The sequence below is a fragment of the Podarcis gaigeae genome (assembly GCF_964106915.1).
Source record: "Podarcis gaigeae genome assembly, chromosome: 5".
In the NCBI taxonomy this organism is placed as follows: Eukaryota; Metazoa; Chordata; class Lepidosauria; order Squamata; family Lacertidae; genus Podarcis; species Podarcis gaigeae.
Genome location: NC_139681.1, coordinates 65,556,267 through 65,582,758, shown reverse-complemented (window position 1 = coordinate 65,582,758; position 26,492 = coordinate 65,556,267). Strand labels below are relative to the sequence as shown.

The 26,492-nt window shown below is 42.8% G+C and overlaps 1 protein-coding gene across 1 annotated transcript; it reads left to right on the top strand.

Annotated features, from left to right (window-relative positions):
- Positions 1–258: 258 nt before the first annotated feature.
- On the top strand, positions 259–23,797 carry BOK (BCL2 family apoptosis regulator BOK). Its single transcript, XM_083741983.1, has 5 exons — positions 259–534; positions 2,161–2,533; positions 11,730–11,858; positions 20,695–20,858; positions 22,823–23,797. The coding sequence occupies exons 2-5, from the start codon at positions 2,305–2,307 to the stop codon at positions 22,946–22,948; spliced, it is 648 nt and encodes a 215-aa protein (XP_083598109.1). The 5' UTR covers positions 259–534; positions 2,161–2,304; the 3' UTR covers positions 22,949–23,797.
- Positions 23,798–26,492: the final 2,695 nt, after the last annotated feature.

Here is a 26,492-nt window from a genome sequence, read left to right as displayed (position 1 = left end):
CCCTTTGAGGTGGGCTGCTGTTTCCCCATTTTAAAAGATGAGGAACAGAGAGGCTTGCAACCCTCTCCATCAGGCCTAGACAACCCCTTTCAACAACACTTTACTGATAGTGAGAACAAGATCGTTGGTGTCGCAACTCCAAGAGCCACTCTCAGCCTTGCCCGGCACAGTTCCCTGGTGCCTCCTTAAGAACGAGGAGAAAGGGGCGGGCAGATTCTTTCTACCAGATTCAACTCCTCCCGCTAGTTAATCCACCTTCCTTACAAGGCTACTGCTGGAAGCTGGCTTTCCCCTCCCTTTGAAAAAGAGCAGAGCCAGAGCTGACAGCGGCAAAGGAGGCTGCAAGAAGAGCGGGACCGTGGCTCCAGGTCTTTTGGAAGAAGCAAATGCATCGTGGCTTCAGCAGCTCAGCATCCTTATTATAGTCTCTCTGCAGCCCAGGCCCTGGAGAAGGGGGCAAGTTCTTCCCAAGGAAAATACAAAAACATACGAAGCCAAACTGCATATAATTGTGGGTGGAAATGCTCTGGAAAGGTAAATGGCTTTATAAAGCTGAAAAGCGTGATGGTTTGGATTTATTTGCTGTTTCCTTTCCTCATGCCCTATTTAGAAAAGGCCATCCCATCCCAGGACTCCTGTTGCTGATGTGTGTACCTTGCTAGGTTTCTAACTTCTGAGCAAAAAGTTGCATTGTTGGTTAACCTGTATTTTCCGCCAAATCAGGTTCAAGCGGTTGTTTGATGCCCCAATGCTATTTCTGACCCTCATTTTAGGCCCTTGTGTCTCTCTGGGTGTGGAGTGGGTGGGATGCTTTGCTCTTGTCATTCAATGAATGCTTAGGGTTGTTCTGCTCATCCTGTTAGGGGACCGAAAAAAAATCTCAGTAAGAAATAGGCTGGGAAAAGATGGTGCAAATTGCACACCTTGCTGCTAGAGACATTTAGGTAAATCCCATCTTGTTTTATGTCCTGCCGGAAACCTCTGTGGAACCTCTTGGTCCTCTTGTCAGGGTTTGGGCTGCTTCTGCTGTCAGGCCATTAGCCAATCTTGGTCCAGGGTCCCACGCAGTGGTCTTTCCACCAGGAATTGAATCTTCGTGCACATGGGTTATGTGCTCTGGCTGCTGCTGGGCTCTGCTGGTCTTTCCATTAATGTTCTCTGTGTGAAGCCGGAATTTCATTTTGTAAATAAATTCTATGAAGGTTCATAGAGGAAAAATACAAAACATAATCTCTTTCCCTCTTTTTTAACCAAACTGTCAAGCCAGAATTTCAGATCTTGTCTATGAGTTGTTTTGTTAGGGATGTGCTAAATCAAGGCTCGGGGCTGGGAGTTAGTTACCAGACGCAACTGGAGAGGTTTATTTGCAGCTCTGTGATTTTTAAATTAACAACATCTGTGAGACAACATTGATGCAGTAATGTCTTCTTACTTAAGATCAAGAATTTGGTGTGCTTATCGCACCAAACAAAAACCCTTTCGAGGTTTCTGTGTTCTGTCTGTCTGTCTCATACATGCCCAGAGGATAAAGTCTGGGGTGACAGTTCTTGTTCTGTGAAGAAGCCAAGGGAGACAGCTTGTTGAGATCCTTATTTCTCAGACAGCCATATTTTGGTTGAGTGGATGATGTGATTTCGTGTGCACATTTTTTGCTGATTTTACTGCCACTGGGATTTTGTATTCTTTGGTGGTTAATTTATTATTCTCTGTCACAAAAAAACAACAATACAAGATGGGAGTACCTGTCTTTGAACATTACTTTGAGATTCTCACCAAATTTAACATCTGCTGTGCTAATTCTTAAAGGGGGCCAGTGGGTCTGTAAGAAATAGCATTAGATTTGTAAAAATTCTGCTAGCATCCCCCCTTGCACTTGTAGATGTCCTGCAGCCTACAAGATGTGATTTGTGTTCTGGGGTGTTTACTTTTGCTTTTATTTTTGCAAGAATCACTAAAGCACCAATGTTTGCGTAGGTCCCATTGAACACAGGGGGACTTCCTTTGAGTAAAAAATGCATAAGGTTGTGATGCGATTCCGTTTCCAGCATAAATAGTGTTAAGTATTAAAATACAACATCGCAATGAGATTTGGATGCCTGGGTATTCCTTTTGTGCACTTTTTTTAAGTTCATGGATTTTTCAATATTCTTTATCAACCAGGCAGCCCCAAAGAGCATTCGTGGCAAGAGCTGCGGTGAACCAGAATCATATTGAACCACTGGCCAGCTGTAGATTTCCCTGGAGGCATCCTACTACCAGTTCATTCCTCATGACTGCTCCACCCTGCCTGCTTGGGACTAGGTGATGAAGATGGAGGTTCTGCGCCGCTCTTCTGTCTTTGCTGCAGAAGTCATGGAAGTGTTTGATCGGACTCCTACAGACAAGGAGCTTGTATCGCAGGCCAAAGTGCTCTGCAGAGACTTCATTCACTCCAGGCTGATTCGGGCTGGAATTGGCTGGAACAAGCCTGAGCAAAGCACACCTGTTCCTGGTGGCAAGTTAGCAGAAGTGTCCAACATACTTCTAAGATTAGGTAAGTGCTGAAACTGTCAGTGCCTCTGTGAGGGTGACAGGTTGGATTCCTGGGATTTTTGCCTGGATCAGGGGGAAGATGCTGTTGAGTGAAAGGCTCGGCAAACAAATCCCCCCCAATCTTGCTAATTTCTGCTAGGGCATCCAGGTGAATGGTGTTTGGTCATATTCCTCTAAAACTGCTCATGCCTGTAGAATCAGAAGTGTGTGGTATGCTCAGCCCAGACTTCTGGACCTCCTCATTGTTCATGAGTGCTTGAAAAAAAAGTGATGACAGTAAGTGAACAGACATAGTTTTAACTGTGAGCCCACTGGGGAAATGAACTCGTTGCAGTTTAGACACCGTGGGATACAAATTTAAAACATCATCAGCATCAGAAACATATATACCATCTTCCTAGGATTGAGCATTGGCAAAATTTGTTTTCCTTGTTTGCATCACTGATTAGCCATCCATTGTGCATTTATAAAGCCACTTCCTCTGTTCATAGAGCAGGGCTGTGTACAGAGCTGATTGGCTGGTCTTTGTATCAATCATGCAGGGCACATTTAAATATAAACTTTTTAGAAAGAAAGAAAGAGAAAGAAAGAAAGACAGACCCAACAAACAATCAAATACCTCTGCAGATAATTAAAAAACAAAAATATGGCCCCTTGGAACAAGGGGAAGGGTGGGAGTAACAATCAGCCTATTCTTTGGAACTTGACATGTGTGTCCATTTGAGGAAGGAAGGATGGGTGCAGATAGAGTTCAACCTGCTGCGCCCTCTGTTGTTCTCAGGTACAATAACATTTCATCAGTCTAGTTCAGAGATATAGCTATATGCTCTCCAGATGTTGTGGACTATAATTCCCATCAGCCTCAACTTGTATAGTCAATGGGTGTTTTAGTCCGTAACTTGGGGTGTTATCATGTCAGCTACCCATGTTCCTGTTGCACTACTCTATAGAATCTGACTCAAGATAGTATCATTCTGGTTGAACATTTTGCTGTGCTCAAAATTTTTTAACCAGGGGCAAAGGAAATACGTGTGCACATCACAAGCAATGATGCCACTATCATACCCTGAAAAATAATTGCTGCCTATAAGATGAGACTTTTTGAGGCTAGAATCCCTTCTGGCATTTGCTTAGCAACCTGCCCATAATAGATTAGTGTTGCATCTTCATTTGTGAACAGTAAACTTGTGCTTTCAGTTGCCCTCAATTATGACAGATGGTGAACATAAGGGATGCTGAAATAAGATTTCTACTCAGTTGCAAGAACCTTCTGCAGTCAGAATAGTTGCACCCCACTTTTCCAAAGCACTGCAGGCAATCAGCTGTCATTTGGCTTTATATTGTGAAAACATTATGTGGGATTATAGTACCAGGGACAGACCTCAGTAACAGCACCCTATGCAAGGCCAAAATTTGCAATGCACACTCCACAGCCCTCCCGTCTCCTTCCCAAAGCTGGCTAAGCGCTAACTAAGCATGGGGAAGGAGGTGGGAAGACTCTGGGACCCTGTCAGAGCTCTCAGGCCTCCTTCCTGAAGCAAGTGCTTACTAGGCTTTGGGAAAGAGGCGGGACGGCGCCCCCTTGGCTCAGCGCCCTGTGCTAGGTAACCAGTTGTGCCACCCTAAATCCGCCTCTGATAGTACTAGTTATACATCTCTTTTCTCTGTGTCATTTGGCTTTGGTATCACTGTTGACACTTGCCAAGTCAGTACTTGAAGAGCCAATTTCTTGGCTAAGGAGATTTGTATGAAGATAGGAATTTGTTCTGGCATTTTCACTTGTTCAGATTTTTTACAGCAATAAATAGCAGCATACTGTGCACTTATGGTATTTAGTTATATAACTGTAAGACCCGGATGGCCTACCTTTGCAATGTTTTGGTATCTTGATACTCTGGAGAGGAATAGTTCAAAGCTGTGGGATTCTGTCCTGCACAAAATGTTTCTTAGAAAAAGTGGGCTTCTTTATTTGTCAAAAGTTTTTTAAAAAGATGACACCTTTGAGAACAAGGTTCCGAAATGTTGTCACAAGGAGCCTCCATAAGCCAAATGCTTTTGTTGTTGTTTAGTCGTTTAGTCATGTCCGACTCTTCATGACCCCATGGACCAGAGCACGCCAGGCACGCCTGTCTTCCACTGCCTCCCGCAGTTTGGTCAAAGTCATGTTCATAGCTTCAAGAACACTGTCCAACCATCTCGTCTTCTGTCGTCCCCTTCTCCTTGTGCCCTCAATCCCCTCCATATCCCAGTGTCTCCTCCATCTACAAGAATGAGAGAGAGAAGACATCAAAGCCTTCCCTAAAAAGGACAAATTAACCTCAAGCAAACAAAAATGTTTATTTGAGTATGCAGCTTTGGCATATTTATGAAGAGATTATACACATCACTGATAATGATACCATCAAAATGCAGTGGGAACACCAGTCTTAACAGCTGTCCTTTTAAATGTCTGTTTCTGGACTTTTGTACAGCTGGTTTTAATCCACCTCTCATTCTTTGCTTTCAAAGTCTTCCCTTCAGGCTTAGACCTTGGAGCATAATGTAGACTTCCTTGTAGAGGTTATCCCATCAGTTTTTAGTTCTTTTCAGAACTGTTCTCCTCATCTCCAGTGGGGCTTGTATTCCTTTTTGTTTGGACCATTCCTTTGCCTTCTTGCTGTTCTCTCCATCAACTGCCTTTGCTCTTTATTCTCTCCCTGTTGCTCTTTCTACACTTTTTTGTCTGTGTGTATTTACCGCCTCCCATTCAATTTCCCTCCAAGACTGAGGCCAGAGTGTGGGACTTGCATCCTTTAGATACGCGGGTGGCAGTGAGTGTTTCAGAAAGCCAGTGCAAGTGCTGTGGTGCGAATCTTTGGCAATTGTCCTGGCTGCTAACGTTTTGAGTAGGATTTGGCTTATGGGTACAATAACTTGGCATTCCATCTAAGCAATGTGGCTTGAAATCAAAACATTCATAGAAGGCTTGAGGGAAACACCACCTCCCCCCACCCCCCACTGAGCCTTTCTTTTCCTTTTGCTGTAAACAACCCTATATGGTTACGGAAGCCATGCTGTATTCATGCTCTTTCTCAACAATGTGTACGAAATATGGTGGCCTTAAGCTTTTGTAGCCCTTGCCAAGTGGTGCAACAAGTCTGACTCATTCCAGCTTTGGTGAGAGCGGCTGGGGAACACCTTGTGTGTCTGGAGTTCCTATCAAATTTTTGAATGGATGTCTTAATTCTCAGTGAACAGAAGGGCAATTACTTGGAACCAGTGCAGTGCTGAAGCATAAGGCAAAGAGACATAATATAGGTGCAATAGCTTAGGCGTAGGCCTCTCTCCCCAGTGAATCTCCTTATAAATGTCACAGTACTGGCTATACTTTTGGGAGGGAAAAGCTCAACAGATCTTGAGGTGAGCGTGCTATTCTTTCCCATACCTTATGCATAAGAATGTCCATGATTACCTGTTATCATAATTTATAGACACCGGTCCTTCATTACGCAGTAATCGCGCAGCAGTTTCTAACATGCTATATAGCAGTTGTGGGGAACCTTTGGCCCTCCAGCTGTTTCTGAACTACAACTCCCATCAGCTTCCACAAGCATGGTCAAGGATGATGGGAGGTGTAGTTCAGAAACATCTGGAGGGCCAAAGATTCCTCACACCTGAAAGAGAAGAAGAGCCCTGGTGGAGCAGATCAAAAGTCTTATCTAGTCCAGCACTCTGTTTCCTACAGTGGACAACCAAAAATGTGTCTTGCAAAACCTATAAGCAGGACATATGGGCAATTGCTCCCTCTCAGTGTAACTCTCAGGCAGAAGGCAAGGCACCTGCATTTTCCAGAGCTGTTACACTAACAGTCATAGCTGGCAAGAGTCCCTCACTGTGGATTATTATAGGCAGATGTCAGCAAGCGTACACGACAACAAAAGCTTTTGTTTTGCATACTTTCCCAGGCAAGTTGAGAGATTTCCAGGGCATACTTAAAAGGACATTGAGTCTGAGCTCTTTGGTCACAAATAGATTTGTATCAAGATATTGCAGTATGGGCAGTTTCATTTGTCAATCCCTTTCCTAGAGAACTCTGACATGAAGCTTTGCAACTACCACACAGGGATGGGGGAGAATTCCAAGTCCGTTTGCACTGAAAGGCAAACCCACCTAATTTGCACTTTCTGAAACAATACGAAAATTGAAATGTCATCGTTCTTCAAAATTTGCACTTCTCTGAATTCTGCAGTGCAGTTTTCCTGCAAAGTAATGTGCACAGAAATGCATATACTGGGGTAAAGTGTCCATAAAAATGAATTTATTTCAGGGGGAAATGCATTGCAAAAATGTGTCTATCAGGCAAAATTACATACAGACGCCTATATCAGGAGAATTTTGCACTAAAATGCTGGCGAATATTCAAGATTATTTTTTTTCAGTTCACAAATTGATGTGGAAATATGGAGAGCTGAGCTTCAGATTGGAAAGCTGATAACCTGAGAGAAACCATAAGTGGCAGATATACCCATACTTAGACCACTTACTGACTTGACTTTACTGGGTGGTCACTACAAGTCCAGGCCCCATCAGTTTATATATGTGAAATCAGGATTATTATTATTTTGGCTCAATGTATGCCACTTTACACTTGCACTCAACAGCATTTTCCATTTCACTGGCCACTTACGCAGTTTGAAGAGATGCTTTTGGAGTGCTTTGCAATCTATTTTATCATTCATCTATATCCTTGAGGAGGAGTCGGCAACTTTTTTCTGCCAAGGGTCACACTCTTTTGTGGGTAATCTGTTGAAGGCCATATATCAGAAGTGGGGGCAGAGTCAAAGGTGGATTGAACCACTCCTCTCTCCCCCCCTCTCTCTCTGTTCTTGCACCATGTTATTCACCTGCCCACTCGCTTTGTAGAGTAATGGGGAGAAGACTCCAGAAAAGGGGGAGTCATGCTAACTGTTAGACACATAAATGTGTTTGAAATCTCAGCCATACAAGTAATACATATTTTTCAAAGGCCAGTGATCATGTGAGCATTATGCCACAGTGTAGCTGGTTGTGTGCTCATACGGGTGGGGGGGGGGGACCACAGGAGCCTGTACTCCAACCAATTTGCAGCATTGTATTGTAGAGCAAACCTTTACCAATTTACACTATTTACCAATTCTTCCTTCACATGCAATGTGCTTCTCTGCTGGGAAGCAGCTGTCCTCAACTTCCTCCCTTCTTTTCCATATCTCAGAAGGAATCCCCCATTCCTAGTGCAGAGAGCCCCCCTCCCTCACCAATGGGCAATGTTCCCTCTTATCAGGCTTGTGCATATATAAACCATGTTTCCTTTCTGTTTTTGTCAGATAACATGGAACAATCCAGCCCTTCAGAGGGTCAAATATTTTCCTTACAGGTTTCTCCAAAAACTTGGCTTTAAAAAAAAAACCTGTTTAAATTCTGACTTAATTGAGAGTGCCAGATGGTTGCATGAATGGCAAATAATCAACACTTTTTTACTGTCCTTAATGAGACTAAATAAATGCAGTGCTGTGGCTAGTTATATATGAGCAGAGCCGTAGCTAGGTGATCTTGCGCCCCTGGCAGAACCATCCAGCTTGCGCCCCCTAGCCATGGACAAAAAAGCTCTTCTTTCCACTACTTCTCCACCCCCACCCATTCAATTCACCCTCTATTAAAAACCTTTTCTTATGAGGCAATAATCAATATTTTTATTTATGGACAACATTTTAGCCAATTTTGTGCCCCGCCCCCTACCTGCGAACCTGGCAGGGGCCCACCTCACCACCCGCTAGCTACGGCCCTAGCTACGGCACAAATTTGCTTCCGAGCAAATAAAGATGGCTAGCTAGTCATCCTTATTTGGTCAGATGTAATTAGCTGAGAAGCTAATGCAAAGGAGCTGAGGCTCATCCTCTATACACACCCACACACCCACACCAGATTCACCCTATCCCTGAATTAATGCAGTTCCATCTACACAGTACTAATGTCTACGTCATGACAACCTTGTTATTATTTTAGCCTCACAGTAACCTGGCAAGGTAGATTAGGCTGATAGAGATGGTGACTGGACCAAGGCCTGGACCATGCTCCTATGTGTAAGATTAGTTAAGAGACGTCCTCCAACTGCTTGCTAATATTTGTGCAATATCTTGTGCAATATCCAGTAGATGCTAGTGCACAGGCACATTCCACAAAGCATCCACAAGCACAGCTTCCCCTCATGATACAAGCAGATGGTGTCAGGGGGAGGTGCAGTATTATTATTATTATTATTATTATTATTATTATTATTATTATACTGTCTTATACCCAGAGGTCTCAGGGTAGTTCACAGAGCAAAATCAAATATAAAACCACAAAATATATAGTCAAAATAAAAACAACCCAATTACCACCCCCCCAAAAAAACCCACATTTTAAAAGGTGTGGGAAAATGATTGCTTGTACATAAGAGCATGAGCAAAGTTCTTCTTATTGCAGGGTGATTTCATAGGTAAAAGCATCCTTGGAGCATGAACAACGCGTGGACAGTTCATGCTGTCCTAATGATTGGCCCACGTAAGCATAGCCTGATCGGCTATGTGGCCTGGTGTGATGGCATGGCACTGTCCTTATCTGCTGGCTGAGAACAAGTTGCATTCCTTGTATTTTGTATCTTTCCGACTTTACACAATAAAGGCTGTGCTGCAGCAGCTCTAAAGCAGCCAGATTTCTTCAACCCATCTCTGTGTGAGACTGATTCTTACTGATGGTGAGCAGGATCTCGTCAAAAAGGGTATAGGTTGTTAATCAAATCACTTAACTGGAGTATCCTGTAACTTTAGCACAGTCTAGAGGAAATGTGCATGGAAAGTATACAATCAAAGAGAAACAAATATGTGTCTGTCCGTCCCCCATTTGCCTAGTAAAATTGCTTTGCAGAAAAGCCCTAGAACTATAACCAGGAGTGTGTACTGGTCTAGCACAAACACATTTGGGACTACGTTTATTATTTATATCCCTATTTGCATTTTGAAAGCCTAAGTAAAGGAGCGGTCATAAAGTAGCTGCAAGCATGAGGCTGTGTAACAAGAGAATAATTAGACATGACTATGGAGCTCAGTGTTGTCTACACTGATTGGCAGCAGCTCTCAGGGTTTCACACTTTCCCAGACCTACCAGGAACTGTTGGGGATTAAACGTGAGACCTTCTGCATGCAACGAAGACCCTCTGCCACTGAGATACAGCTGTTCCCAGGATTTGCAAGACTCCTGGAGGATTCTGTTAAGTTCATGGGTCTTGACGCTTACACCTGACTATTCTCTCTGGCCACTTTCCAATCTCTTGTGTTTTATAATGGGTGTGACTTTTCCTGTTTGACGTCCTCGCACACTTCTGGGAAAAGGATACAGAAACAAGAAAAATGCCTGGCACACTTGATGGCTGCTGGTTTTGAGATCGCTTAGATTCAGCAAGCCAGTGAAGGATCTTGGGGGCAAGGGAAGACTATTCCAAGTCTAAATATCTCATGTCATTATTCGTAGGAAATAACTGGTGACATATTTAATCTGCCTTATTCATGTTTCACAGCTTCAGGCAGGCCTTGTACTACTTCTGCCGTGTCCCAGCCCATAAAATACCTTCTTTGATAGATGGCTGACAAGGAGTTGAAAAGGGGTTGTCGGTGTCTCATTGCTGAGCAGCAATGTGCAGAGCTCAGTGGAGTGGGAGGCCAGACAACCAGAAGAGTCTCTGAGCTGCACTTGCCTGGAGGCATCCCAGGTCAGGTCCAGTCCTAGGGTCGGGCAAACAGCAATCTGTGTAGTCAGACAGTTCAGGAGTCAGGAAATCCAGTTATCATGGTGGTCAAGGGTCAAGACGAACAGGAAGCAGGAAGGTAGGGCCAAGAACTACAGGCATTGTTACCAGCACCTGACTGCTGCTGGAAGCTCTGCTTAAGAAGGTTGAAGCCAGCTGGTTCTCATCAGTGCCTTCTCCTCTGTGTTCCTGCAGGCTGATCAGCTGCAGGTGGAGTCACTCCACCTTCTTCCCCTTCAGGCTGCTGTTCAGCAGGTGAAGCTGACTCCTGGCCCATGGCATCCACATATTGCCTAGCAGGGGCAACATATTGCCTAGGCAACATATTTCCAGGGGCTGGGGGAACAGAACCTTTTCTCTAACCCTCTCTGAGATAATACAAGAATACCATGCACACAGATGGTGTAGTGACAATAAAGGTTTTTTATTATTATTTATTATTATCTTTAAAGACACTCTGAAGATCCTGAAACCAAATGTGATCAGAGAATTTATTGATTCATTTAAAGCATTTGCTACCTTCAGTCCAGAAAGGATTTTCAGAATGCTTGACAAGAGGATCTAAAAAATACATATGTATACAGCTTAGCAACTCAGCAACCCAGCACAAAAAGCCCATTTCTTTTTTTTCTGCTGCACCATCATTTTTTGAAACAGCAACTAATGTGACTTCTGAGAAATGTTGCTCTCTATCTGTTTCTGTGCACAATCTAAAGTGCTTGTTTTGGCACGTAATATTTCGAATTAGGATCCAGGTATTGAAAACTTGCTCCCATACAAACAGGGCTCCCCCCCCCCAGTTCCGGCACCTCTCTGGTGGGTGCCCTTGCCATTCTAAGAGAACGAGGGATGTGTTTATGGTGAGTTCCTGCACCTCTTTTTCTAGAAAAATAGCACTGCATAAATACCTCCCTGTTCACTGTTGGCCTGTTACTGTGCAGCCATTAGAAATCTGGCCAGTGGAAATCCGAGAGCGAGCCATTTCCGTAGTGCATGCTGAACACCATCCCCAGTGCCAGGTTAACCATGTGGTGCTTAATTAATAGTATTTGTGTGTTTTCAGCTATTAGCTCCTGTCAGGTATTCTACTGTTTAGTTGTGTTTTTAGACACTTGTACTCTGTTTATTTGAAGTCAGGGCTTGGGGAACCTGAGGCACGCCAGATGTCTCCCATCATCCCTGACCATTGGCTATCCTTGCTGGGGCTTATGGGAATTGGAGTCCAACAACATCTGCAATCTAGCTTTGGAATAGCCTCCCCCTGGTGCCACAGGTTCCCTCACGCTTGTCTCGGGTACCACAGATGCCCACCTTGGGAATATTAATTGAAAGGTGGGCTACAGATGTTTAAAATAAGTCCTTGTTTTTGTTTCAATTGTGTGTGTTCTTTTTTCAGGTGATGAGCTGGAGTACATCAGGCCCAACCTGTACCGGAATGTGGCACGGCAGCTAAACATCTCGCTGCACTCAGAAACCGTGGTAACAGATGCCTTCCTGGCAGTGGCAACTCAGATCTTTACTTCAGGTGCTGTCCTGCAATCCGCAGTGTGGGTGAAGGGATGAGAGGGATGAGAAATGAAACAAAGCTAGGTGTGTAAGCACAGGCATGTTTTGGGTGAGCCTGTTGGGTGGGGCCCACTTGGCAGAGGATGCTGGCTGTAAGTGGTTTGGCAGTGGATGCTGCACTAATGATTTAACACAAAGCCATGTTTGTTTACTCTTTCCTCCTATATCTCACCAGGTGAGGAGATGCTGTAGCCACTCCCCATTTCTCTCCTCCCAGCAGGGGAATCCCTTGCTTTTGAGCTCACTCTCACTACACTCCCAGCAGTGACTGACTTTGTTACATAAAAAATACCTTTCTGTTTTTCTAGTTTCTTCCTCTTTTTGACTCTTGGGATTGGACACATTAATGGCTGCCAAGTTACTGTTTCAGTCTGGGGTACAACTGTGCACAAACGGCTTTCCAAAATTCTCTACCCTCTAACTGAGCAGAGGATTTGGGATGACATGGACATAATTTTACCATATTTGTCTTACGAGAGGAATAATTCTCTGACAGTTTCTCGTAGCTAGGACTTACTATTATCAGTAGTAGTAACACAGTTTCTTTACTTTTCCCTAAAGAGATATCACTTTTATCCATAGGATCGAACCCTGTTTTTTGTTTTAATTCCTGTTTTTGTTTGTTTATGCTTTTATTCTATTGTTTTACAGTTTTAATTATATTGTTTATTGCTTTTATATTGTGCATTAACTTAGATTTTTAAAAAATAAAGTAGCTTATAACAGCTACTAAATAAATTAATTAAATAATTTGGGGTTGCCCTAAGCTTATTTAGGTATATATTTATTTTATTTATGGAATTTATATATCGCTTAATCATGCCTGGTTGGTCACTGTGAGAACAGGGTGCTGGACTACACGAGCCTCCTTTGGCCTGATCCAGCACTGCTCCTCTCATGTTCTTATTAGTATTTCCAGCTGTCAATTCATATTTCCAATTATTTGAAGGGAGGGTCTCGCTTGAGAGTGACTTTTGTTAAAAAGAAAGCATTGATCCAGCACTGCCTCACTCTGTGTGTGGTGGCAATGGGTTTGGAGTTGCTTAAAGCTTATTCGGGGCTGGAAGCATTGTGTGTCCAAACACATTGTATGAAAGCAATGCTTTTGGAGAGAACACTGCTGCATCTTGAAGGGGCCAGCTGCATATTGAAGTATATCGTGGGTAGCCCAATGCATATTGTGGGTTATAGTGCACATAAGCAATTCCTTGTTAATGGATACATGGACAGCTCTGAAGTTAGGAAGTAGAAATCTGCTCCAGCCCTGTTATTTCCTGTAGCTATCCCACCTCCAATAGTTGACAGACCAGGGGAATGTTCCAGGAATCTCTTCCCACCTGCTGGGCAATTCAGAGCCATCCGCTGAATGTGTTCTGAGCAGAAATGAAAGATGCAGTAGTCATTCAAAACAAACACTCTGATTCAGGCTTATTTTCCATTCTCTGGTACAAAACACACTGACTCCTAGAAATGACTAGTATATCCCACCTCATTTGTAGTTAGTACGGTGACCAGGGGTAAATGAGGACAGGATTGTTGCACCCTTAAGAGCTGTGTAGCAGAGGGAATTTCAGCAAGTGACAGAAGAGGTGCTTTCTTCTATATATTATTAAAGATGGAGAAGCTCAGAACTCTTGTGCATTGGGCAACCCTAGCTATGAATCAAACGTGACCCATCTAGGCCTTTAAGAGCTGCTAGATGGAATCAAATCAATGCCATTTTTCTGAGGAGATGGTGGAGGCTTTGCTAGTAAAATGCAAGCAACAGTTAAACTTAAACCTTAAAAGTAGCAAAATAAAGAGCTTCAGTCGTGCCTCACCCAGACATTCCACTCTTCGAAGAAGAAGAAAAATCAATGCCAGATCCAGCAATTAAGGACAGAAAGCAGCTGCAGTGAGCGCTTTCAGAAATTGGACTTTAATGTTAAAATTCTGCACTAATGAGATGTTTGATTTAGTGCACGCACGCATGTACACACACAGCAAATAAAATAAAAAACTGCTTTTCTTCCAGAAAATGGTTGTATGGGTAAATTTACAGTGCAACCCTTTGCATATTCATTCAGAAGTAAATCCCACTGTGTTCAGCTGGGCTTGCTCCTAGTTAAGTTGATAGAACTGTAGGTTTCATCTTGCAGGGGGCATAAAATTGACTAAGATGGTGACTTTTCAGATGGGAGAGGTTTTTACTCTGGTTCAAAACCAGATACAAAACACATGCATGTTGTGTCAGATACAAAGGGTATTTTATATACATGTCCTTTCTTTTTGGGCATGTGAAGAAGTTTCTTGATTGCTCATTCTGGTATTTAAAGGGTTGAGGATTGACAAATATACCTTTGTCCATTTCATATAGGATGAGTTTATGGTCCTTTGGCTGATTTCTGCTCTGTCACATAACTTCCTTTCAACCGCACCTGCTGTGCTCTATCACAGTACAGTCATAATCATCACCACCATTTTATTTGTATGCCGTCTTTCCATGGTTGAAACTATGCTCAAGGCGGCTTACAACATGACAAGATTTACATAATTACAAACATAACAGAAGTCATAAACAATAAATAAAACAATTCAAAAAGTGCACAACTAAATGGAAACAATTTCCACGTAAATCATAAGATCTAAAACTAAAGATACACCAATAATATCAATAACAGCAACAGCTCTCTCAACCCACCATAAACAATACTCCAGCCCAATAATCTGTTCAGCGGCTTCAGCTTTTGTAGCTGGGTCAGTCAGCACTCCACTCTCCCAGACCAGATGGGAAAGGACCAGCAAGGCAGGGTTCAGGTCTTCCAGGGTGCACAGCCAAGATGGTCTCATTTAAAACAACACAGATAAAAATTAAAAACAATTTAAAAGATCTGGAAGCCGAACATCTGATGGGGCTTCTCATTGGCTGCAAGAGCTTCCTGCAGCCAATCAGAAGCGGCACTTTGGTTTTTGAACGTTTTGGAAGTTGAACGGACTTCCAAGGTACAATTGTACAGCTAATCTGCTAGATTTATTTAAAGTGTTATTGCCTTGCAGTTTAGCTGCAAGTCTTCTAGATGGCGATTCTTGAAAAAAATATGAGTTAGCTTGTGGTGCTATGCAAGGAAGGAACTAGAAAATAAAACGTTACATTCATTATGCTTAGTCTGAATCCAGATAATTATTTCCTATGCCTCTGAATCCAACCTGCAGAATCATTGTTTTGGGCAAGGAACTAGAAACTATGAGCAAGAGAGTGTCCCTATTCAGCTCTCCAACTAGCAACAACAAATGCTTTTAACGTGCTTTCAGCCACCCCAGATATATGGGTGTTGTTTAAAAGAAGAAAACTGATCTTTCTTTTCTTTTTCTGCCTCTTTCAATACATGTTAAATACATGGAGCTATGACTTCAAAAACACACTGATGATTTTGACTACAAGGTCAAGAGTGGCGACAGCCCTCTTCCTGTGTTTGTGCTATAAATCTCAAATATTGGGCTTGATTTCAAACATCCAATGAATGTCTGTGGGAGCTGCTTGCGTTGGAGTCCACAAAAGTTTGGGTAAGGTTTTTGTTTAGTCTGGTCAGTCTTAAAACTGGCCATGTTGCTCAAGCTGCTGCTGAAGGAGAGCTTTCACTGTGTGAAAGGACTCTCAACACAATAAAGCAAACTTCTTCAAAGCAGTTGGCCTAACTTAGCCCAGAGGAAAAGGCTTTTAAGTGGGTGCTTTTAGACAGCTGTGTATTGTGCCCTTGGGCAAGACAGAAATAGAAGCTGCCTGTCATGGTCCAAGGTTGTGCCATGAACTGCCTCAGTCATCACTTGTGAAGGAGGCTACTTCTCTCCATCCAGTTGTCAGGTGAAAACTGGGCCTAAGGTGACCATGTTTCCTACTTGGGTCCTTTACTAGAAGGGCTTTTAGAGAACAGTTCTGTTTGAAGCTGACCTTTGGTTGAAGGACTGAGCAAGTCCAATTTAAAAATAAATAATCCTAAAAAGGGAGCAGGAGGCTTGAAATTGTCCATTAACAGTTAGACAGAGTGAATAGGCACCAGGCGCACTAGGCAAGGGCATATCTGTTAATTTTGGTTTGTCTCAATTTCTCATTTCCTCAATCTTAAATTCAAATCTCCACGTCAATTTGTGATTTTTTAAAAAAGTCTTTATGAAACTTTGTCAGAATTTTAATTCAAATTTCTTCTTATATACATTTTTTTTGCAATTTTGCCAAATATACATATTTTAGCAAAGTAATTTCCCTTAATATAATGCTTTTTGTATGTTAGTTTCACTAATTTAAACATTTTAATGCATGCTTTCCCCTAGTATACATATTTTTGTGCACAATATTTGGCTGGACAGCAATGCGAAATTCAGAGAAGTGTGAATTTCAAAGGATGGTTATGTTTTGATTTGTTTTTAGCTTTGGAAAATGCAAATTAGGTAGGTTCTCTTTAGATGTGAATGATATCAAATTTCTCCCCCATCCTGGTCATGGCCTGCCTCTCTATAGTGAGATGCCTTTTCTTTAAATTTAAGTATTTTCCCTAAATTTGAATCTGAACATAATAAATTCAAATATGCAAATTGAAAATTTGATGCAAATCTGTGTCCTGTTGTCTTTTTCTTTTGGGTGGTACATTCCCTGTTTTGCAGCAAACCACACATGCCCCCCAACCATGCCAGGTAATACTAATGCTGGATTTAGCAAGCTCTAGTTCTTAATTCAGGCACTGTCTGCAATGAATAGCAAGACGCCATGGTCGAAGTATGCATGCTTTGTCTGTATAATGTTTGTTCCCTTTCCTATACACCCACAAGCACCCCCCTTTTTGTAATCCAAGAGAGAAATTAGATTCAGTTCATATTTAATGGCGAATCAATCTAATTTGAACTTTCTGAAACAACATGGCAGCCTTCGAAACTCACATTCCTCAGAAATCTGTAACACAGGAGCCAGACATTGGGTGGGGGGGAGAGAATTGCAAAGTGATGTGGAACTGTGGAGAACTAAATTTAACTTTGAGAAAAATAATCTGAGAGTCACCGAAATTGGCAGCTTCACCCATCTCTAAATACAACTCATGAAAGGTTTGGGGTCTGAATGGAGAGCTGTGTACTTTGATAATGAAGTTGGTAGACTTACTTGTTTAGCTAAGGGAAATGTGGCTTTCTGAGCTTGGAGACAGACCAGATACTTACCCTCACATGGCTTCCTGGCTGTTTTCCAGTACATGGGAGGCCAATGCAGGACAGGGCAGGTGGGCTCCCTCCAGATTATTCACATTTGTTCCGTCTTCTGTGCTGTGCAGTATATTTACATATCTTGGTTTCACAGCTGGCTTCCATCTGGCATCTTCTAAAGCAGAAGAAGAGACAGCTTTTTTTGGCATTGCTTGACAGCTTTGAAACAGATATTTGTTTTTAAATTCCGCTCTGCGATGTGGACAGCCCTCCCTCCTGCTGGTTTCTCCCCTCTGGTTTATTCCTCGCTTGCTTTTATTAGGATAACACATACGTAAATATAAATAAGTGGTGGTATTCTTAAGTGTCTTTGGAAATAACAGTTGTCTCTTGCCCAACTGGATTCTGAATTGGTGGCAATCTTTTTGAATTGGATGCGGATTGGGGCCTCTTGCTGTTTGTGGGCAGGCAAGAGCGGGAGGGGTTCAAAGGAACAGGCAAGCTGTCTATGTCACATCTGTGAGCTCCCAAATGCTGGTCAGACACTGCCCTTGTACTGCAGAGTGTTGTAAAATTGAGGAAAGATGTTCATAATACAGTGGTACCTCAGGTTAAGTACTTAATTTGTTCCGGAGGTCCGTACTTAACCTGAAACTGTTCTTAACCTGAGGCAGCACTTTAGCTAATGGGGCCTCCTGCTGCTGCCGCGCCACCGCAGCACGATTTCTGTTCTCATCCTGAAGCAAAGTTCTTAACCTGAAGCACTATTTCTGGGTTAGCGGAGTGTGTAACCTGAAGCGTATGTAACCTGAAGCATATGTAACCCGAGGTACCACTGTAGTAGGCATAAACAGAATGGGAAATTGTCTTGTCTGTGTTAGCTATCAGAAACAATGGGGCTGTGGCACCTTAAAGACTTAGCACATCTATTATGGCATAAGCTGCCATGGACTAGAGTTTGTTTCATCAGGAGTAGCTGATCAAGTGGACTATAGCCCACTCATCCCCAAACTGTTTTGTTCACCTCCATGAACCACTTGAAAACTGGTGAAGGTCTTGGTGGACCACTTAATGATTTTTCTGCTTATTGTAGTGTTTGTTATGCACTGTGCTTTGTAATTTTGCATAGAATTCAAATTGAAACACAATGAAATACAATATAAGAAATAAAAGAATCAACAAAAATACAATTAAAATGAACAGGAATATTTAATGTGATGGATCTCTTGTCTTCAACCACAAATCCACAGACTTGCCACAGAGTAATAGAATGAAGCTCACAGACAGGGGTGCCAACTTGAATAAAATATGGGGGGGCCCAGGTAAGCTGTGTCCTGCATAATTGATCACAAGACACGGTGCACACACCATTTGAATGGCAATGACCGTCAACTTAGAGGGGGCAGCCCCCTCAAACATTTTATTGGGGGGGCCGAAGGGACCTTGGCCACTATGAGTTGACTCCTATGCTCACAGACCACTGATGGTCTGTGGACCACAATTTGGGAACCTCTGCTCTAGTCCCTTAAAGTTTTTGTCACAATAACTTGTTGGTGGCGATGCTTGAGGATTTCATTTAGTCTGCATTTTAAAGCAAATTGACCAGATTCACATGGCCTTCTTGACTTCTTCAGATTTTGTATTCACAAATGTTGTGAATTTTCATTCCTTTAAAAAAAAAAAAATCTTACAACAAGAACCAGGAACTTGGGTTCTGCTTACAGGAGACAGAGTTTGTAAGGACCATGTCATCAGAGACCTCTCTTTTGTCTTCTCTTGTTGTGAAAGCACAGCAGCAGTCTTGAGCCCCGGTCCTCAGTCCATTTAATCAGAAGCAAGTCCCACAGATTTAAGTGAAGCTTACTCCAAGTACATATTTATGGGATCATGATGTTTGGTTAGATAATTTTATTGTATTTTTTAAAAATTGAATGCTGTTATGGAGGCTCTGCTGAAAACCAGTCTGTAAACCTTTTTTTTTAAAAAAATCTAAAATAAAGAACAGGTGCACACTCTGTAAAAGGAATGGGTGCTGCTTATATTTAACAGGATAAAATGAGCTATTCTGCATTTGAAAACAAACACAGCTGCCTTGAGGCTGCCCAAAGAACCCTTCTGCTTTTGTGAGCTCGTTCTTTTGAGCAGCCTTCAAAAACGAGTATAAATATTTCACGAATTAAAGATATATTTTGGAAACACATTGGGAACACCAACCCGCGTAGCTATCTTTGTTTGGTTTCTTGACAGCAGCAGTTGACGCTCTTCTTTTTGTGTAGATCAGCCTTCTCCAAACTGGTGCCCTCCAGATGTTTGGAACTGCAACTCCCATCAGCTCCAACCTGCATGGCCAATGATCAGGGATGAGGGAAGAGGGCACTTCATACTAGCTCTAGTACGAATGGTTGGACTTTCCCCCTGAGGGCACTTCTGTCTAGCTGGTCACATTTCTGGACTGCTGCAGGCCAGATTAACTGGCTGATCAGCATTCCACTCTCTTGCTACATACTGCACCTCATTCACCATTGCTGAGTGTAGGCAGTAGATAATGAGAAAAACTGATAATATCTTGAATTTCTGTGTGTTTTTCTACCAAACTAGACATTGACTATACAGTATTCATGCATCATACATCATTTGGGGTATTTACCTCCCTAGATTTCTCTTTTTTTGGTAAAAAAAAACCAGCTGGGTTTTGTGAGAACAGCAAGTTAATTCGGCTCAAGGATCTTATCACCGTAATCAGAACAGGGCTGATGACATTGCTTTGATCACAGTGTGTGGTCAAGAACCTCATGACATTTTAAATGCCTCTATTGTACACTCTCCTTGTATGGGGGTTTCCCATGCCTAAAACAGTTAAGAACGTGGACTTGTGTCCAAGGTGCCTTTTTTTTTGCTTGTATGGCCAAGCTAGCTCTGTCTTGCAGCACTTCACAGAGAGGATAGGAAATGTCCTAGGTAAAGGTTTGTGCTCCTGGATTCTCTTGAATTTAGGAGGAGAAGCCAGCCAAGTGGATTGTCCATCAGGCAGCCTGTGCTGGGTTGCACATCAATCCTTGCCAGATGGATGAGTCAAGGCAGGCTGATGCTGTCCATCTTTATTTATTTATAATTTTCATTTATAGCCTTCTCGCTATCTAAAGATCTTGAAGCAGTTTGCAATTGATAAAAATTACCTAAATGTAATATAATCTCAATAAAAACCATGTCAAGGGACTTACACAAAAACAAAACAAATACATAAATAGCATCCATATACATAAACACGATTATCAATATCAAAAAGTCAGGGAACATTACGAGGCATAATGCACATTATTCATACAGCTACTGGCCCAATCTCATTCACCAACCATTCCACACAACCACTAAAATCATTCACTACCTCAGACGTTGCCTCCTATCAACCAACCACTTCAGGGTGCCAGATGATGCTATCCATTCTCAAAATTGAGGCCATCCAGGCATGTAGCATTGGAAGGCTCAGGAGGCCAGAGCTTAGTATATAGTAGAACATCTGGTTTAATGGTATAGTGGCTAGAGTTTGGGGCTGGGGTCAGGCCCTTTCTCCCACCAGTTTTGTAACAATCATATGCTGAAATTCTTCTCCCCTCCCCTTCTTCCTGCAGGCATAACGTGGGGTAAAGTAGTGTCTCTCTATGCTGTGGCAGCAGGCCTTGCTGTGGACTGTGTAAGACACGCCCAGCCAGCCATGGTCCATACCATTGTGGATTGCCTGGGAGAATTTGTACGCAAGACTTTGGTGACGTGGATGAAGAGGAGAGGAGGCTGGGTAAGCTTTTCTAAAGAGTGAATGTGCACGTTACAGACACATTACTGACATGAATAAAAACAGAATGGTCTCATGAGCTACCAGTAGGTATAGTGCCTTATAAACGCCATCTCCAACTCCTTGAAAGATTCCATCAACAGTGTCTCCGAAAAATTTTGCACATCACTTGGGAAGACAGGCAAACTAATACTTTGTACTGGAAGAAGCAAAGATCACCAGTGTTGAAGCCATGATTCTTCAACATCAACTTTGTTGGACTGGTCATGTTGTGCGGATGCCTGATGATCATATTCCAAAGCAACTACTCTATTCCGAACTTAAAAATGGAAAGCGGAATGCTGGTGGTCAACAAAAGAGGTTTAAAGACTGTCTCAAGGCAAATCTTAGAAAATGTAGTATAAACACTGATAACTGGTAAGCACTGGAAACACCGGCCTGTGAGCGCTCCAGTTCAAGAACAGCCTTTACCAAAGGTGTCATGGGCTTTGAAAACACTCAAACTCAGGACGCAAGGGAGAAACATGCTAAGAGGAAGGCACGCTTGGCAAATCCACACCGTGATCAACTCCCACCTAGAAACCAATCTCCCCACTGTGGAAGGACATGTGGATCCAGAATTGGCCTCCACAGTAGCTTACGGACTCATTGTTAAAACCGTGGAAGACAATCTTACTCGGCTATGAGTGATCACCAAAGAAAAAGAAGAATGCAAGATAGAATGCAGGATAGAAGAAGAAGAATACTGGATAGAATTCCCATTTATGGAGCTATGTTTACTTATTTGAAGCATTTTTACCCTGTCCTCCTGGAGCAGCAAGATCAATAATAAGCCCTTGCCCTCATTTTTACAAGACATAGCACAAAAGGAAAAAAGGATGTGTGGATGGAGGGGTAGAGAGAAGGGACAAAAAGCAAATAGGCATTGGCTGTTCATTATAATGACTAGCTGGAATGGTAGCAGATCAAGGAGAGGAGGAGCCACAAATTGCTGGTCGAATTAGCGATGTGGGCCTGCTTCTTTTTTCTCCTTAGGCTGTGGCCTGATATAATGGCTGCTGCCAGGGACATTTGATGGAGGGAGGAACTTGAGAGAGTTGACCTCTCAGCAGAGCTCCCTTAGCTATAGCTTTACTCCCTTAGCTATAGCTTTGCCAGTCCACCTTTGCCCTGCAGTGATCCTGATTATACTAGCTCTACGCTCCCAAAGCTTTCCCACTGACCTGCAGCAACCTTGACTATATTTGCCATCAAGCTCCCGGCACAATTCCACTAACCTCATTTGCTCCTGACCTGCCAATACCTTTGCTATGAATCCAGTTTTCATCCCTTCAGGGCGCATGAGCACAGAATTGCTTAGGACTGATGCTGCATGTGCTATGAGACAGACAGACACATCTGCTGCTAAGGATGCTGGGGGAGGGGGGAGATGGTCTCCTGGCCATTTGCTTGATATGTGCCCATGGCCTTCACATCACACATTATGGTTCTTAGCACGTCCAGGCTAAAAAACCGTAACGTTGAGTGTTAAGTGTCCCTTGCTGTGGGTATGTTATTTAGATCAAGCAAATGAAAGAACAAAGCTGAAAACAGGCAGTGACTAGGCTTACTGTATAATCTTTACAGGAAGCATTTTATTTTAGAAAGGAGGGTGGAAAAGGATGATACTGAGAACTTCTGGAAAAAATAATATGATTCATTTTGCCAGCGTTAAATAGATAAAATGCACAGTGATTTGGGTCTCAGTATGACTGGGAAACAGAGTGGTGGTGGTAATATTGGTGGTTGTAAAGCTCTAGGGAAATATTTTAGGGCTGGTGACCTGCAGAGAAAGGTGGGAAATCTTCCCAAGCCATCTGCTAGAAATATTTGGAGAACCATGTGGGAAACAGATTATGTGAGTGCGAAACATTGTATTGATGACATCACATTTCTGAGTCTCCATTTTTCTTTTTCTCTCCCCCTAGACTGACATAACAAAATGTGTGGTGAATACTGATCCCAGCCTTCGCTCCCATTGGCTTGTGGCTGCTATTTGTAGTTTTGGCCACTTCCTGAAGGCCATCTTCTTCGTGCTTTTACCGGAAAGATGACATCCAATTGCCTGTTGAAACCATGTCTCCTTCTCACGGACACAGCTGGCACAGAGAAGGGGAAAAATGAGACGATGAAGAAGAGAGGAGCTGGGCAAATGTGCATTCCACTTGTCTGGCTTTTCCAGCTGCCTCAGTGCAAAGACTTTCCTCAACAATGGGGAACATTTCTCCTGATCACTTCTTACAGCCAAGTGCCCTTTGTGCTTTCTAAGTGGCTGGAATCATGTTGGGAGGCTATTGGACTTGCCATTCAGTTATTTATTCTTTTCCTCCCGTTCAAATTGTGTCACATGATGCATACACACCTAAGAAATCCTGCTTGGAGTTGCTATTAAGAAGCAAACTGTTCACTTCATTTGCAAAATGATAACGGCTCCTTTGTATTTTAGTCAGTCAGTAGATTTCTTCCCATCTTCCCTAAACTTCCCTAAACCCCTGGCTAATGTTGTTGTAAGATGGATGTTTTCTGTAATCACCCAAAATTTGCAGTTGTCTTAAGTCACTAGAGCTCTGTCACCCTCTGCCTGAGAGGGATTTGCAGCATGGATAATATAACTACCTGCTACATGTTAAAATTTGCTTATATGAGAAAAGTAAGACCAAAAATAAATAAAAACATTGCCTTAAAAAAATTAGGGCAGGGCCACAGATTTTCCAGCCTCCATTTAAGAGGAAGAAAAATTCAGAGACATTTAACTGCAGCAACTTTTTGAGTTTTCTCATCACCCTTTCTGTCCCAAATATGAAGTTAATGTGGAATGCAGGCAATCCCATGAGCATGTTGTATCTTATGAGGGGAGCAAAATGAGACATCAATAAATTGTATCAACTGCTGTGTATTTATCATGTACAGTATGCAACTATTGTTACTGTTGTGGCAGAATTAATGCCAAATGAATATTTTGTTGCATGATTGGTATGCATGTATATCTTTTATGCCCATTCAATGGCCGTTCTTTAACTGAAAGAATCCTGGGCACTGCATTTTAACCCCTCAAATAGTTACAATTTCCAGCAACACTAGCACCCAGGGTTTGCGGGAAAGATTGTGCTTCGAACGTGCTTTAAAAGTATAATGTGTACCTCACAGCTTTGGCAAAGTAGCGTCACATCAATTCTGAAGTCTGGGTGGGGAAGCTGGCTTTGCAGTCCAAAAGGAACTCTGGAAAGGAGAACTGACTTAACAGATCCACTCCCTGCCCACACTCCCTTGTGCACATAAAGCTGTTGCATGTGCTTCTAGAAATGGGAAAAGCAGAAGTAGGAGTGGCAGGGACATGATTCAGCCCTGCTCCACAGCGTGGGGACTCTGACATTTCCCTTCCATGAGGGCCATGACCTCCCGGTGACATCTTACCATGGATGTGTTGTAGGAGTTCCATGTCGCCTCTTGCAGGAGTAGGAAAAGAATTACAGATCTCCCGCTTTTTCTGCTTCTAATATGAACTGGCTCATGGAGATGCATCTCGTTCAGTCTATTCATTCTTTACATACCTGAAAAGGGTAAAATTGAGGTATGCTACTAATCCTCTCTTCTGGCTCATGCTGTTGCCCTCATAAATTCTCAGGGAGAAAGTTCACACGACACCATACCAAGCTGCATCTCCTCTCCCCTGATGCTGCATGTGTAAGTCAGCGGCTGTAGGGCTTGTCCCAGCTCACCCCCTGCCACACAAGAGATGGGTGGAGGTAGATACGAGAAGCACACTCTCAGACCTCCCATTCTTTGTAAAGACCTTGTCGACTAGGTGCTCAGTTACTGGGAGGGAGGGGCTCTGCCAAGTCCTCTGGGGATCTATTTGCAAATGGCTGCTGTGCTTGCATAACAGATCGTACTGACATTGTTGTTATAAGTTTGGAGAGGGCAAGGATCCCCTAAACTCCTGGGTGCTAATCCTCCCCATAATTCCTGGATTTAGTCAAAGTTAGAATTAATCAAGGCTTGATTAAACTCTGCTGGATTCTGCCCGGCATAGCTAGTATAGGGTACGGAACACAGCTAATAATGGTCAAACTATTAACCCATTAAGAAGGTAATTAACAGATACCTTCTGGGCGAGACAAAAAAATGGAGAAAGCCAGTGAGAGGTAGTAGAGACAAAAGGCCAGAGTTTCAGGAGGGAAGGGCAGAATTACTCTGGGTTTGTGAGCTAAGCAAACGGGGAAAGTGCCAGTTTTGCAAGCTGGGGAGGGGGAAGTCAGAGCACAAGACGGACAGTCTGTTTTAGGCTGCGGAGAGGGTCTGATACAATCTTGGAATCTGAGGCTGCAGCAATGGAAGGACCAGGGACCTCTTGGGATGTGAATGCTCTGCACTCTCCATGTAGGTTCGGGTTGTACGGTATATATGTGTAAACAAACCATGCATCATATAGACACCACAGTATCTGCCATATCTTTATGTTCCAAGTTACAGATAGGTAGCCGTGTTGGTCTGCCATTGGTATCTGAAGAAGTGTGCATGCACACGAAAGCTCATACCAAGAACTGACTTAGTTGGTCTTTAAGGTGCTACTGGAAGAATTTTTTTTTTGTTTTTTTTATGTTCCAAGGAAACACAGACCCTGGCAAGTGTGCCTGGTACCCCTGGAATCTCACACCGCTTGGAGACTGGAGTGACGTGTAACAATATTTTGAACTTCTAAATACTTAATAAGCACTCACATTTTCAATCTATACCGTGCCTGCTCATAATTGTCCCAGAATTGTTAAGTGAGCATAAAGTGATTGGAATGTATGATTATTCCTGCTGAAGGCCATGAAAGATTAACTGGATTAAGCAACACCAAAATGTTTTCCCCCGTGGCAGTTGGCCAGTTATGCTGGCATGCATTGCTGGGCCTGCCCAAAACATTTTGCTGCCTGAGGCAAAGAACAAACTGGCACCCTCCCCTTCTACGTACAGAAGCTGACTGGACAGGCAGTTGAATTTCAGGCTGTGTATGCACAATCCCTTTAAAGCAATTTCCCTCGAAGAATTATGAGCACTGCAGTTTACCCCTCAGAGAGTCACAATTCCCATTAATAGTGCCCAGCGTCCAGAGTTATTTGAAAGAATGTGCTTTAAAAGTAGAGTGTGTATGCTTCACTTCAGCACTGGCAATGGGACTGTGTTCTCCACATGAAGGAAGCAGATTAGAAAGTTCTGGAAAGGATGTCTGTCCTCCCAACAGAGAGGAATGACTGCAGGGTTCAGGAGAGAAGCCTGAGAGGTTATCCTGTTCATCATATGCTGCCTAAAGTGGTCATTTCACTCTGGCCAGCCTTGATTCATAAAGGGAGAGTTGTGTCTAAGGAAATCACACAGACACTGTGTGACCTGCTGCAGTGCAACTCAACCTCTATCCTGACATTTCAGTTCAGTGTAGGACTTTGCTTACAGATAAGGCTTCTCACCACATAGGCTATCATAAGGGGACAAGGGGCATGTGACTGATTTAACTCTATCTGCTAAACTATCATGTTTATGTAAAGCCTAGTGCAGATTAGATAGCAGAACACTTTAAATGGTGAGACGATAAGAAATAAACTAATATAGAGT